General features: G+C 37.2%; 1 protein-coding gene across 1 annotated transcript in view; it reads left to right on the top strand.

The window, feature by feature from the left end:
• The window catches only part of CHAT (choline O-acetyltransferase), a 61,790-nt gene that overhangs the window by 20,453 nt on the left and 28,345 nt on the right, over positions 1–12,992 (top strand). Inside the window, exons 7-11 of the mRNA XM_019502283.1 lie at positions 4,828–4,997; positions 7,254–7,354; positions 8,023–8,151; positions 8,925–9,047; positions 11,198–11,339. Of these exons, the coding sequence (XP_019357828.1) occupies positions 4,828–4,997; positions 7,254–7,354; positions 8,023–8,151; positions 8,925–9,047; positions 11,198–11,339 (665 nt within the window). The remainder of the gene's footprint in view (positions 1–4,827; positions 4,998–7,253; positions 7,355–8,022; positions 8,152–8,924; positions 9,048–11,197; positions 11,340–12,992) is intronic.

Below are 12,992 nucleotides of genomic sequence, written 5' to 3'. Positions count from 1 at the left end.
AAAAAAAAAAAAAAAAAATCAGCCTCTGTGCCTGGGCATGCAATTTTATTCTTGCAAACTTTTTCAAGTGTTTTCACCTGCATGTTCAGGTGATAGATTGCAGCATCTGCATGTGGAGGAATTGGAACAGAGATGCAAACCCATTTGGGCAAACAGGATTTTCACAGGTAAAGCCATCTAGTGATGCATGCAAGTGTTAGTCCATGTCATGCCCTCAAAGACAAAAAGTATGTGTCTTAGAATCTGTCCTCAGAAGTCAAAACCACCTCTTTTACTTTTCCATGTTGAATTTTACTGTCAGTTGTTGAATTAGTGCTGCCATAGGTTTCACTGAAGGAAAATATATCATGTAGTTCAAGATACTACAGTATTTTTGGTATTCAAAATGTATGGAATTCTATAGATACAATATGGAAATAAATCTTATCTATAAATTACTACTTGTATTTTGGAGCAGCCAACCTCATTTCAGAATTATTTAAAAAAATACTCCCTGCTTAAAGTTCACTAAAATTCTAGGCTCTGTTTCCTTCTATATGGGTATGTCTACACATAACACTATGTTGTCACAAAGCTGTGCTATGGTGACATAGTGTCTATGGGTGTCTACATGTAACCAGCAGCTACTTTGCCATAGCAGCGTTCCTTCATTATAGTACACCAGTACAGCGAATTAGCTGCTAAAAATAACTGTGCCACACACATGGTGCAGCATGGGTGGTTATTGTGCTGTGCTTTAGTACGTCCAAAAGAAAGTACTAAAGCATGGTGCAGTAATAACATCACCATAGGACAGTGTGTAGAAGCACCCTATATGTTTAAAATTTATAGATAGTTCTATGGTATCTAATAAGACACTGGAAAGAAGGAAATATAGGTACCTGAATCTCACTGAGAGGACAGTTAATTACTCTCAATTAAATGCAGAATTACTCTAATCAAATACTCAGCTTTTCATATTTTGTTTCCCATTCTACAGATCACTGAAATCCATGCAAACACTCAGCCTGCTGAACACAAGAGTTATGCCCCATTGCATACAACAAATAGTGAACATTTTTACATATAACTACAACCTCTGACAGAAACAAAGTATTTCCTTTGGAATGCCACCTCCTTTTGTTTGATTGTTCATAGTTTCTTCCACATCTGTTTTTTTTTTCCTTTCTGGTTTGCAAATGTTCTCCTCCAGAGTCTCTGCTTACAATATAATATGAATCTATGCTAGAAAGGCATACCCATTTTACATTGCAACTTAAGCAAATTATATTGTTTCATCCAAATGTATTTCTTCCTAATCACTTCCCAAACTGTCCTTTGATTATAATTTATGAAGGATACACAGTACTGAAAAGTGAATTCAACAGGTCACATCCAACATAAAAATTGTCAACATTTTCTTTCCCATGACACTGTGCCATTAACCAATGCCAAACCATTACCAGTGACACTGAGGTTAAAAAAAAAATCTAAAAAAAATATTACTAAATCTGAATGGGTCAATTTCATAGATCTCAATATTACAAAAAACAAAACAAAACAAAACAAAAAAATCAAAGCATATTTTTATCAATATGCTAGACTCAGAAATTTTTTTTAACCAGATGAATAATGATACTGCTTCAGATATAGCAGCATTCAAATTTTTTTCAGGACTCATTTCAGACACGTCCTAGTTTTATTGCTCCTTTTAGAACTGCAGTTACATCAATGGTTGAAGAGAAAAGAATTGAAGAAACACGCCAATCAAAAAAACGTAACTATCAAATTGGCAAATTTAAGCAACAAGAGGAAAGAAACCCCCATTCAGCTAAATTGGCATTAACATTTGCATGAAGAGCTGATATAGCTGAACCTATTTTTCTATTGGTCTGAGTTTCTAGAAGACAGTGCAGGAAGACTGCCAATCCCAACAACTTAGAATTCATAAACAAACCTTAAGAAATGACAAGATGGTCTTAAAATCATGAGATTTGGAATATAAAATCCTTCTTGCCTTTGGTGCCTAAGCCTCCAGGATACATCAACAACATGATCTCGATCTTTTTTCTGCCCTTATGATGGCAGAAATATTTTCATTTTAATGAATGTTACCTTCTCATCCTTTTGCATAACTTGAGCTTTAAGTAAAACAGTAAATATTGTAAAACTTAGAGTTAAAGTCACAAGAGTTGGCTATATTAGGGTCATTCCATTGGAAAGGAAGAAAAGCAAGGGAGAACTGCTGAAGCTCATTCTGCCATTTCCTGAATATTTACTAAGATCATCTCTGAAAACACCATTAATACCCCTATTTTCAAATGAATTGCTTTCCATTATATGACCTCACACAAATATCAGAATAATTTAGAGCAGAAAAATTGCTTCTATATCAGTGAAGGACATAAGGAGAACTTTTGATACCAGTCATCTCCCTCCCTATACAGTAATTAATTGTGAGTTCATATTGCAGATCTAATCAGATGCATAAATCCAAACTGAGATCTGGTGTAAGCAAGTATAACTCTGCTGAAGCCTCACATGCACATTATCTAAGTTTGGTCCATCACTCCCTTCCTACCTTTTCCTTTTAAAAAAGGCTTTTTAAGAAGTTTGACTTCCTATATTAAATGTAAACCAGCATATTTGGTAAGGGGGTAACAAGATAAATTGTTCTTGTTTTCCTCTGCTAGTCCTTTATTTTCATTACTTCCTGAAATATTTTCCTTCCCTAGTCTCAGTACACAATTTCTTTTCAGTTCATTTTCTGCTTTACATGATAAACTTGTCAGTGTTTGACTGATTGCCTCTCTGGACGTGTTCTGGTTCATTTGCAAGGACAGTTTCCCATTGCTTCTCCTTTTCTAACATAGGAGCCTCATTTTACTTCATCTAAACCTAAGCAATAGGAACCCTGAATCCATATGTCAGAGTAAAAGTTGAATATTAGGTGATGGTGGGTAGGCAGCAGCCATGCTGAAATATATATGCCTGTCAGGTCACATAAGCAAAACACTGAACTGTAAGAAAACATGGAAGGCAATTTTGTAATTAATTCTTCAGCCAGTTTTTGCTTCTAAAGTACTAGGTGGCTTCTGTATACAAAAATAACATCAGACATTTATGTAGCACCTCCTTCTTGAAAGATCCTAGTGCACTTAATACTGCACACAAAGCAGTACAATACAGGGTCTTCTGACATAACTCAGAATGATGCACAGTGGGGAAAGAAGAGATTTATCACTCAAAACACAGCAGCAAGATCTATTCTTATTTAAAAAATGTCATGATGCTTTTAAGAGACAACTAACAGCAACCAAGACCTCAGTGTTTACTGTGTGCCATACATTTTACCGAGGAATTAAATTTAACAGAAGACCTGGCTTGAAAATTAAGATATAGAAATGGGTTCCTAACATGCATTTTACGTATACATACCATCACTTACCACTACTCAACTAAAGTCTCTTTAGGAACTTACACGGATTTGAAGGTCCAGATTTTAAACAACTTGTTGATATTGGCAAGCCTTGGGTCTTTTCCTAAAGCTACCTGTAGGTAACTAAAACCAGCGAGATTACTCTTGAGAGTAATAGCTAACCAGGACAAGCAAAGAGTGCACAAGACTATTTGGTAGTTTCAGCCAATGGATTCCAGCTGTTTCTTGTTGGAGCTGCCCTGTGGAATGGGCCAATGAAGCACCTCCTCATTCAATATCCCAAAATATTTCTTGGCCTCCATTTTCTTCCTGGTCTTTTTGGATAGCCTTCTTCCTCTTCACTACATGCTGACTGGAGAGCTAGCACAAAAGTAGCATAACTAGCGCTGTGCAAATACGTGATTAATGTGTTCTCAAACAGAAATGGTTCTGGTTTTCCTGATGAAACAAAAATTTAGCAGAAAAATGGTATTTGTAATGTGTTTTGCTGTTGCTTGTTGTTTTCTTTAGATTTATAAAATTAAATATTAGTGAATTTTGAAATGAAATATAACTTCAAAATTAAAACCAGAAATGTTTTACTGTTTCTATTGAGTAGCTGATGTTTTCCTTTTTGATAAGTTTTTTCAGCCATAACTATTTGGCAAAAACAGCAGGGATTTGCAGAAGTTTTGGTAAACCTAATCTGCGTTTTTCAGTGAACCACATATGTGACAAAAAATATTGTTCAGCTCTACCAGTAGCATTGCATGAAGCAAGAGTGAGAGCTGAGCTCTTACAAGGAAATGGAAGTTGCAGTCATTATCTGAAATTTTTGGAGGGGTTGTTTGATTGTGTTAACAGTAATTTAATATCAATTAATGAATAACATGACTTCAAATGCAAATAGTCTTGTTAAAGATTCTATACCTTTAAACCAGCTATTCAGGGCTTAAGAGATCAAAATAAATATCCTGTACCTCAAACAAGCTTTCCAAAGAAGGCAAGCCTCTACGTTCCTATTACTTCCAAGTTAAAACCTGATAAAATGTGAAATAACTCATTCCTGTATTTATGCATTATAAAGAAGGTAAAAGGTCACAGCCCAATTTAAAAAAACACAAACAAACCAATATAAGCACACTGTGTTCAAATATTTCCTAATGTGATGGGAGTAAAATTAACTGATATATCTACACTATGCAAAAAATAATATGATAAAAAACCCACAATGTAATGAAATGGACCCCATTTTCAGGGTGGATAATTTTTGGAGGTTGATACTACTGTAAGTTATTTGGCAAAATAAGCACAAGAGACTGAATTCCTAGGGGAAGAAAATGTCCTGCATCTGATATCTGTGATTGCACTGTGCAGCCCTCCAGCTACAGTAGTACAGAGTTGTAAACATTTTAATGTTGTATCCACAGACTCTACCAATCGAGATTCTCTTGACATGATTGAACGCTGTATGTGCCTGGTATGCCTGGACAGCCCAAGTGGGATGGAAATCAATGACACAAACATGGCTTTGCAACTCCTACATGGCGGAGGCGATGATAAAAATGGTGCCAATCGCTGGTATGACAAACCCATGCAGGTAAGTCCTTGCTGCACGCTAACACATACTTACTATTATGCATGTTAAAGACTCAAGCCCCACATATCAGGGTGATCATCACAGGAGTTAAGATGATGGACATTCCATCTTTGAGCAGTGCACTTTAAAGAGGGCTTTCATTTCCTTTGGAGTTTTAGGCATAGACCACTAGTAAAGGCAGGATACTCATACCAGAAATTAACAGACTGGAAGTAGTACCGTATTAAGGAAAACGCTGGGAAGAACTGGTTTTGAAACTTAGAATGACTCCATACCAACAAGAAAGCAAGATTGTTGATCTCCCTGGGGAATGAAAGGTGTAGGTGTCGGAGTACATTCTTTATCATTTCTAACACATGCAGTTTTATAATTCGTTAAGTTACCATTTAGCCAGGCACCTGAAAAAATATGCATCTCCTTCAGAGTCCAGCATGCAGAAATACATTTATACCAGACCAAATGAAAGAAAAAGGTTAAATTAGGAACCTGAAAAGAAAATGAACATCCAACTTTTCCTCATCTTACACAATTTTTCTGGCGTATAAAAACAGTAACAGTATAGTATAGCTTTTTTTTTTTTTACTAAACCAGGTATTGAGCCTTCAGTTATGGATCATTTATTTATAAAATGACATTTTGGGAGTTCTTCTTGGAAGTGTGGATTTTTCAAATCTTTTTCACCACCATGGTTTGACTGTCATATTTTAAAACATCACACTATTATTTGTACATTTTGTGATAGGATCCACTGTGCAGTCATGTATCACATACTTATCAGGCTGATAGAACTGCTGATGTCTCATGAAAAACTCCAGGAAAAATAGCATAGTTTTATGCCATTATAATAATTATATAACTTTGTAGTACACCATTTCATGTTTGTGATGCCTGTTGCTCTTTCCTTAAAATGCTAAAGGTATTTACATTAAAACAGGGCACATTATTCTGATTTTACTCAAACCAGTTTTAGACTAGTGTAATTCTATTTCAGTAGTCATTCCTGATTTGGGCCAGTAGAAATGGGATCAGCAGCAGACACACTCTTTTAATAATGAGTCATCTCCTTTCTGATCATAGTCCCTTGTTGCTTCCACAGCCACTAATTAATGTCATAAATGAAGGATAATGACTTGATTTTGCCCCCATTAACATCATCAAATTCACTAATAAAAACTGAGAGTAAAACGGAGAGCTGAATTTATTTAATGTAAGGAATAAACAACAGGCACAGAGGAAACCCTAAGAAACACAGATACTATTTTAATTCCTGAAAATGTACAAAGTATAGAAAGCCTTTCACACAATAGGACTTTTTTCTAAATTTTTATAAGTTTTTCAATGAGGCATCAATAAATTTTAAATGCCCTTATATTCGTATATTGACTTTTTATCACATACGATCTGTCTTCTTTCAAAACGGGATAGTAACCATTAGAAATTAAGTAGCTTATGTAGACATTCATATTTGATTTAATAAAAAGTTATTTGTGTTTGGTTAGATATTTTTTACAAAACAGAAATGTACTGCATGAACAGGTTGAAAGATGTCCAAACAAAATATGTTCCTCAAAAGGGCAACCAACAATTGGTGGGAAAATCAGTTTGGTGTAAAGTGTCTGTTGTTGGTTGACTGCAAAGAGAATATAAAGTAAAGATGAAGAGCAGCAGGCTAATCATATCCCGTTATGTCAATCTGTATGAGATTAAAATTTAGAATAAAAGGGGATGGAGAATATAACATATAGAAAAGAGAAAAGTAATATGAGAAAGGAGCTGAAGGAAAGAGGATAGAGATACCAATTAAAAGCCCACTGAGTGGTGTGATACAAATGAATACCAACAGTAAAATAAGACCATAAAGGGGCTTTTGTAGCACAAACATGCCTGGGGGCATGTCCAGAAACTGAGAAATGAGGGCCATTTTCCTCCTCTTTAGGAGATGATTTACTCTGTCATGAGGGCAAGAGCTAATTCCATTTTCCACTGAGATCAATAAAAGTTGCTAATTTCAAGAACTTTCCAAGACTTATTCCAAAACAATATAATGACTGAAAGCCATGTCTTTCAGTGTAACCTGAAGTTTTCCCAACACACTGATTCTAGTAGACCTCTAGATGACAGCAGGTTCCAGATGCGTTCCAATAACAAAACAGGGCAAAACAATCCCTGTCATTATGTTGCCAGTGTATATTGCTTTGTTTGTATCACTAAATGATCCTATTCATGTCATATATGTAATGGTATTACCCTCATCAGTTTGTAGTGGGAAGAGATGGAGTGTGTGGTACTGTGTGCGAACACTCTCCTTTTGATGGGATCGTCCTGGTACAATGCACCGAACATTTGCTCAAGCACATGTGAGTCCTCCCTCATTATTACCACAACAAGAAAGGATCCAGATATATTTTCACTCATAAACCTTTATTTGGCCTTCTGAATGTTTGAAAGAAATTCAGGTACCCAAAAGAAAAAGGAATTAGAAGCTCCTCCAAATATCCTGGAATTCCCACTCGGTAAAAACCAGCCCTGTGCATGAGAACCGATGAAGGCCAAGGTGCACTTCACCTCCATTTGCAAACCAATATTGAAGTACCATCTCCATACAGTGGCTATGCATGCTTCACTATGGTTCATAACAACTGGAAATGCAGATTATAATTCAGAGCATTTCTTTTCTTTCACTTCTTTTTAATGAACCAAATTCTAGTTGCCTTGATATCAATGGGAGTTTTTGCCCTTCAAATTACCAGGTTTTGGCTGGAGCGAGTAACCCAAATTAAGATCACAGATTTTGAAAACACCCAAACTGGTTTCTTTGGGATTACTCTTGATTTATACTACTATAATATCAGAATTGGGCCTACTGAATTTGTATATCTGACCCTGCAAAACAAAGAGAGATCACTCTGATTTTTCTCTGACAGGATAAGAAGTAATTATTTACCAAGAACATGCTAAGAGCACCTTTCATAACAGGCAGGTTGTCACACAGGTTGTTAATGTATATTCTGTCACATATCTGCAGGAAGGAAAGCTGTAAGAAGTTAATCAGAGCTGATTCTGTGAGTGAGCTTCCTGCTCCACGGCGATTAAGATGGAAATGTTCTCCAGAAGTTCAGGGACACATAGCTTCAGCAGCAGAAAAACTTCAAAGGTATTGCAAATTTCAATGGCTTTAATGACCCACTGTTGCAAGTGTGGAGCCTTAGGACTAGTAATGCGTTTCAGCACCTAATCCAAAGTAGTACTGATTACCCTCAATTCCCACACAAACTGAAGATGCTCAACATTTACCAGGATTGGTAGCCTATATAGAGACAGATATATAGATATAGATATAGTAACAACAAATATCACAGGAAATAAATCTAGTAAGGCAGTTATTATTTGCATAGATTGCAAACAGTGGCCTCTGTTTTTAAAGCTGCATGAGAAAAGTGGGGGAATGTATATAAGAAAGTGGTAAACAACTGGCTTGATTAGACAATTTAAATTAAAGAATGTAATTTGCATGTACCCATGCTAGCTCTTCTGGGGGGGATTTTCAGGACTACACCTGAATTCTACAACAAGATTAAATGGTGGTTTTTAAGATTCAACCTATTTTCTGACTTTCACTAGAAAATGAATATAGACATGCAGATAGTCAAATTTATGTTTTTGCCCATGCAATCACATTAGATGGTACTAACATATATGTGTCAGGTATTAAACCATTCCAGATACCAAAGGACTAGTTTTATTTCTAAATAAACAAAAGGTGCCATTTCTTTAAAATGAAAGTCCATAATAAGTTATGGTGTGCATTTGATAGTCTAGCCATTATTTAAACATTGCAAACTTTGAAATACAAAAATGTTTTCTAAAGGTTCTCTAAAATTGTATCTCATAAACTTCTGCTGCAATAAAGCAACATTTTTTTTTTAGGATAGTAAAGAATCTAGATTTTATTGCTTATAACTTTGAATACTATGGAAAAGAGTTTATCAAGAAACAAAAGATTAGCCCAGATGCCTACATTCAAGTAGCACTTCAGCTAGCCTTTTACAGGTATGTTAATTTACTTAATAGGAATAAATTACCACAAGAACAAATCTGCAATAACTCAGTTGTCCAAAAGGCCCAATCCTACACTGTGCACATAAACACTCTTTCTTTAGCATGAAAGCAAGTTATGGCTGCCTCAAGGCTGCATATCTGGACCCTTGAAAATCAGGATAGAAATCCATCCTGTCTTAACCCACAGTAGAAGCCACTTTGTTTTGACAAGTAGCATCCCACTTATTTGGAATGTTTGTTTCTCAACTGAAATGAAAACATTTGTATTAACCAGAAGAGTAAGCGATACATATATTCTGGTAGTAATCATAAAGCTACAACACATTAAAAAACCTGAAGAGAAGCAAGTTCTTGTAGCAGATAAAGACGATAAAAATTGCATATCTAATTTTTCTATTATAATCCAAGTTATAACTCAAATTCAGCACAGTGTCATGAAATGAGACCCAGTTCTGTGCCTCACTCATAATTACGCATAATTAGAGGACACAAATGAAAGTTTTAACTGAGTAAGAGTATGACTGAGCAGAAGGTTTAGTTTAAGGAAAGTCCTGGGGAAAGAATACTGGCATCTAAATGGATACAGTCAAGCTGCAGATGCTAACACATACACAAATTATTCTGATCCAGTCTGCCGCTTCTCTTCATATATAGGCTGGGTCCAAGGAATTTATGCAGTTTACACTAGTATGGTTTCTAATTTCTTTGTATGTGTGTGAAATCAGTGACTGTCTGAGCAAAACATACAACCCATGTACACAATCTCTCTCCCTTCCATCATCTGCCTTATCTTTTTCTACAACTCCCTCCCTCCTAATTCACCCAACAGCCCACATTCATGATTCTACCACTCACACTCCATTTTCTGGTCTCACCCCCTTTCAATCTCCCTTTCATTTTGCCTGCCTCTCTCTTCCATACCCCAACACCTGTACCTTCACCATCACTGTATGTGAAGGGAATGATGGGCTCTCACCTCATTCATGATACTCTAAGGTGTCAAGAGAACGATTCTGAAGCCACCAATTAAGAGGGTTTCAGCAAGCACTTGTCCATGTTGTCAGCCAGCACTCTGGAAGGAAACTCTGCCACAGACCCACAAGGATCTGGACATCCCCTCACAATGCTCTCACCTCTCCACCAATAGACAGCAACTGTGATTTTATCAAAGTATCTCAACAGTACGTAGTATTCCTGCAGAGCATTATGGATGGTACATCTGACAAACTGGTCTTGGACTTTTCCTGGACACTGTAAGCTTTGAAATTAAGAGTTACCCAGGGCTTTTCCCACTGTTAAAGCCTTCATTATTCATAGCTTATTAGGTCAATTAAAATTCCAGCCTAAACCAGTTGTGTGGTTTTTTGCAGTACGGGTCATTATACCAACAATTCCCAGTCTCATCTAATTAAATCCTGGAATGGTCTTCCACCTTATCATAGTCAGCAGGTGTCAAACTTGTTTGTAGCTAAAATCTCAGTGGAGTTTCTAGGTTTGAGTTTGGTTACGGTTCCAGGACAATTGTGCTGTAACCAGGAGCCCTGATTCAATTGCAGTCTGAATAAGTCAAAGTGATTTGTAAAATTCCTTCAGTGGAGCACAGCAGTTAGACACCTAGTTGCAAAGGCAGAAGAGTAGAAATACATAGTAACACTTCTGTTTTCACCTTTGAATCTAAATATGAAATGGCATTCTTCTCCCATTTTAATTTCTGTCAGACACATACACACACATGCTCCATGCCATGCATACTTTCTTGTTTCAATAAAACATGTGCTAGTCCTGTAAGTAAATGATTAATCACAGAATTATTTTATTGTGCCATGCCAATAAAACAGCTGTTCATATCTTTCAGTAAATTCTAGTTTCACTAGCTTTGTTTTTGCACAAACAAATATTTCTTTTACTAGCACTATATAACTAAAATATACCCAACTGCTTACAGCTCATTGTATTAGAAGGGAGCTACCATCCATCTTTTTTGAAATTTTCGTATAGAATTATATTATCATTAAAATGAAATACTACATAAAAATAAAATCAAGGTTGTAAAAATAAAACCTACTGAGCCTCTATATCATTTTGCCTTTATGATTCTCTGAAAACAATGATTCCTTGGTTTTCTTATTTCATTTTCTCAGATGCCACGGGAGACTTGTTCCCACCTATGAAAGTGCTTCTATAAGGCGATTTGAAGAGGGGAGAGTTGACAATATTAGGTCTGCTACTTCAGAAGCTTTAGCTTTTGTAAAAGCAATGATTGAAGAAAAGTCTTCTCTATCGGTATGTTAATCCCATTTTTCTGGTAAACTAAAAATAGAACTGTTTTTCTGTCTCATGGGTGTTATGAATTAGTTGTTGAACAGAATCATAAAAATATAGCTAACAAACTGTAGGCTTTATAGACTATGTTGACTCTGGTGGGAGGGCTATTTCTGTGAGTACATTTTTATGCTAAAGATAGTATTCATTTTCTTAAGTACCCAAAACATAATGCTTACACACAACATTATTTCATGAAAAACAAATAATTCTTTTGTAATATATGCTTTGAGACAGATTCTTTGAAGAATTCTACATTGAACATGAAAGTTCAGGGCGATATATGGCACAGTTGACATGCCTTGGAAATCCCATTTGTAGATGTACTGTGTATAACTCTACTGCAGGTTGCAGTGCATCACTGTGGTGCTCAACCTTCTGGCCCTGCAGGCTGGATGAGTGGTGTGGGGTTAGTCTGTGTGTTAAATCTGGCTCATATGGTTGGCCTGTGGGTCAGATCTAGCACAGAGTCAGCACAGGTGCATGGGTGTGACCTAGTATGCCAGCCCAGCCCTGTGCGGTGAATCTGACCACAATGCCAACCTGATTCTGCATGCCATCTTTATCCCTGCACCAGCCCCAGATGCAGTGTGTGGAGCCATGTCATTCAGCCCACGGGATTCCCCATGGAATCTCAAATTTAGCAGCAGGGGAGCTATGGCAGCATTACTTAACATGGTTCTGAGAGCTATGGCAATTAACACTGTCACTGCTCCCCCACTGCTACAAGTGGGATCCTGCCACCATTCCCCCTGCTGCTCAGTTTTAGGATCTGTGGGGAGTTGCACAGGCCAGATGGCATGGCTTTGCGGGCCAGATCTGCTCCATGGGCTACAGGTTGAGCACCACTGCACTACCTTGATTTTAGTAGTTCTGTGTTAGCTGGTCAGTTTGTTTGTAGACACACGCTTCTGCCAAACACATACCTAGTACTAATGTAGAATGCCTAACGAGGATGAAACTTGATGAGAACAAGCAGTAAAGTCTTGATCTGCTAAGGAAACAGCTTTCCAAAATATACTGGAAACCACTTTCTGGAAATGCCCTATTTATCTGCCTGCTGTGCAGAGTTCTTCCACACATGCTCCTATCTGCCTGCCAAAAGTAAGAGTAATTTGCCCTGTGAGATGTGTGGGTGACATTAGGGCTGTGCAAGTCTTTGGATAGAGCTTCAGATCCGGAGAAGCTTTGGACGCTTTGGCATCCAAAGCACCATGTCCAGATCGAGGCGCTGGCCTCATTAAGCTTCCTGAAGTGGTTCAGAGCTTCCAAAGCACTTTGGAGCCACCTCATAGATCTGGCCATAGGGTATAATGGGGAAATAATAAAATATCTATAACGTTGTTGTTTTTTATCCAATTCAGATGAAATTTTCAGGGGTGGTAGACTCTGCAGGGAGCATGAAGCCAAGTTTCAAGAAGATCAGTGTAGGGGTTTTGGGGGAACTGAAACTCATATTCTTGAAAGAAAAACTCATGTCATGTCTAGGCGTTACAGCATAGGGGGGTGAAAACTGCAGGGATGGTAGCCTCTGGTGAGGCCACAAAGCCTGCCAAGTTTCAAGAAGATTGGTGCAGGGGTTTGGGGGAAACTGTACCTCAAGCACTTGAAAGC

The sequence above is a fragment of the Gavialis gangeticus genome, unplaced genomic scaffold (assembly GCF_001723915.1).
Source record: "Gavialis gangeticus isolate Ggan-Ray unplaced genomic scaffold, GavGan_comp1, whole genome shotgun sequence".
In the NCBI taxonomy this organism is placed as follows: domain Eukaryota; kingdom Metazoa; phylum Chordata; order Crocodylia; family Gavialidae; genus Gavialis; species Gavialis gangeticus.
Note: the sequence above shows the minus strand (reverse complement) of the source record. Positions and strands in the feature narration are given on the sequence as shown.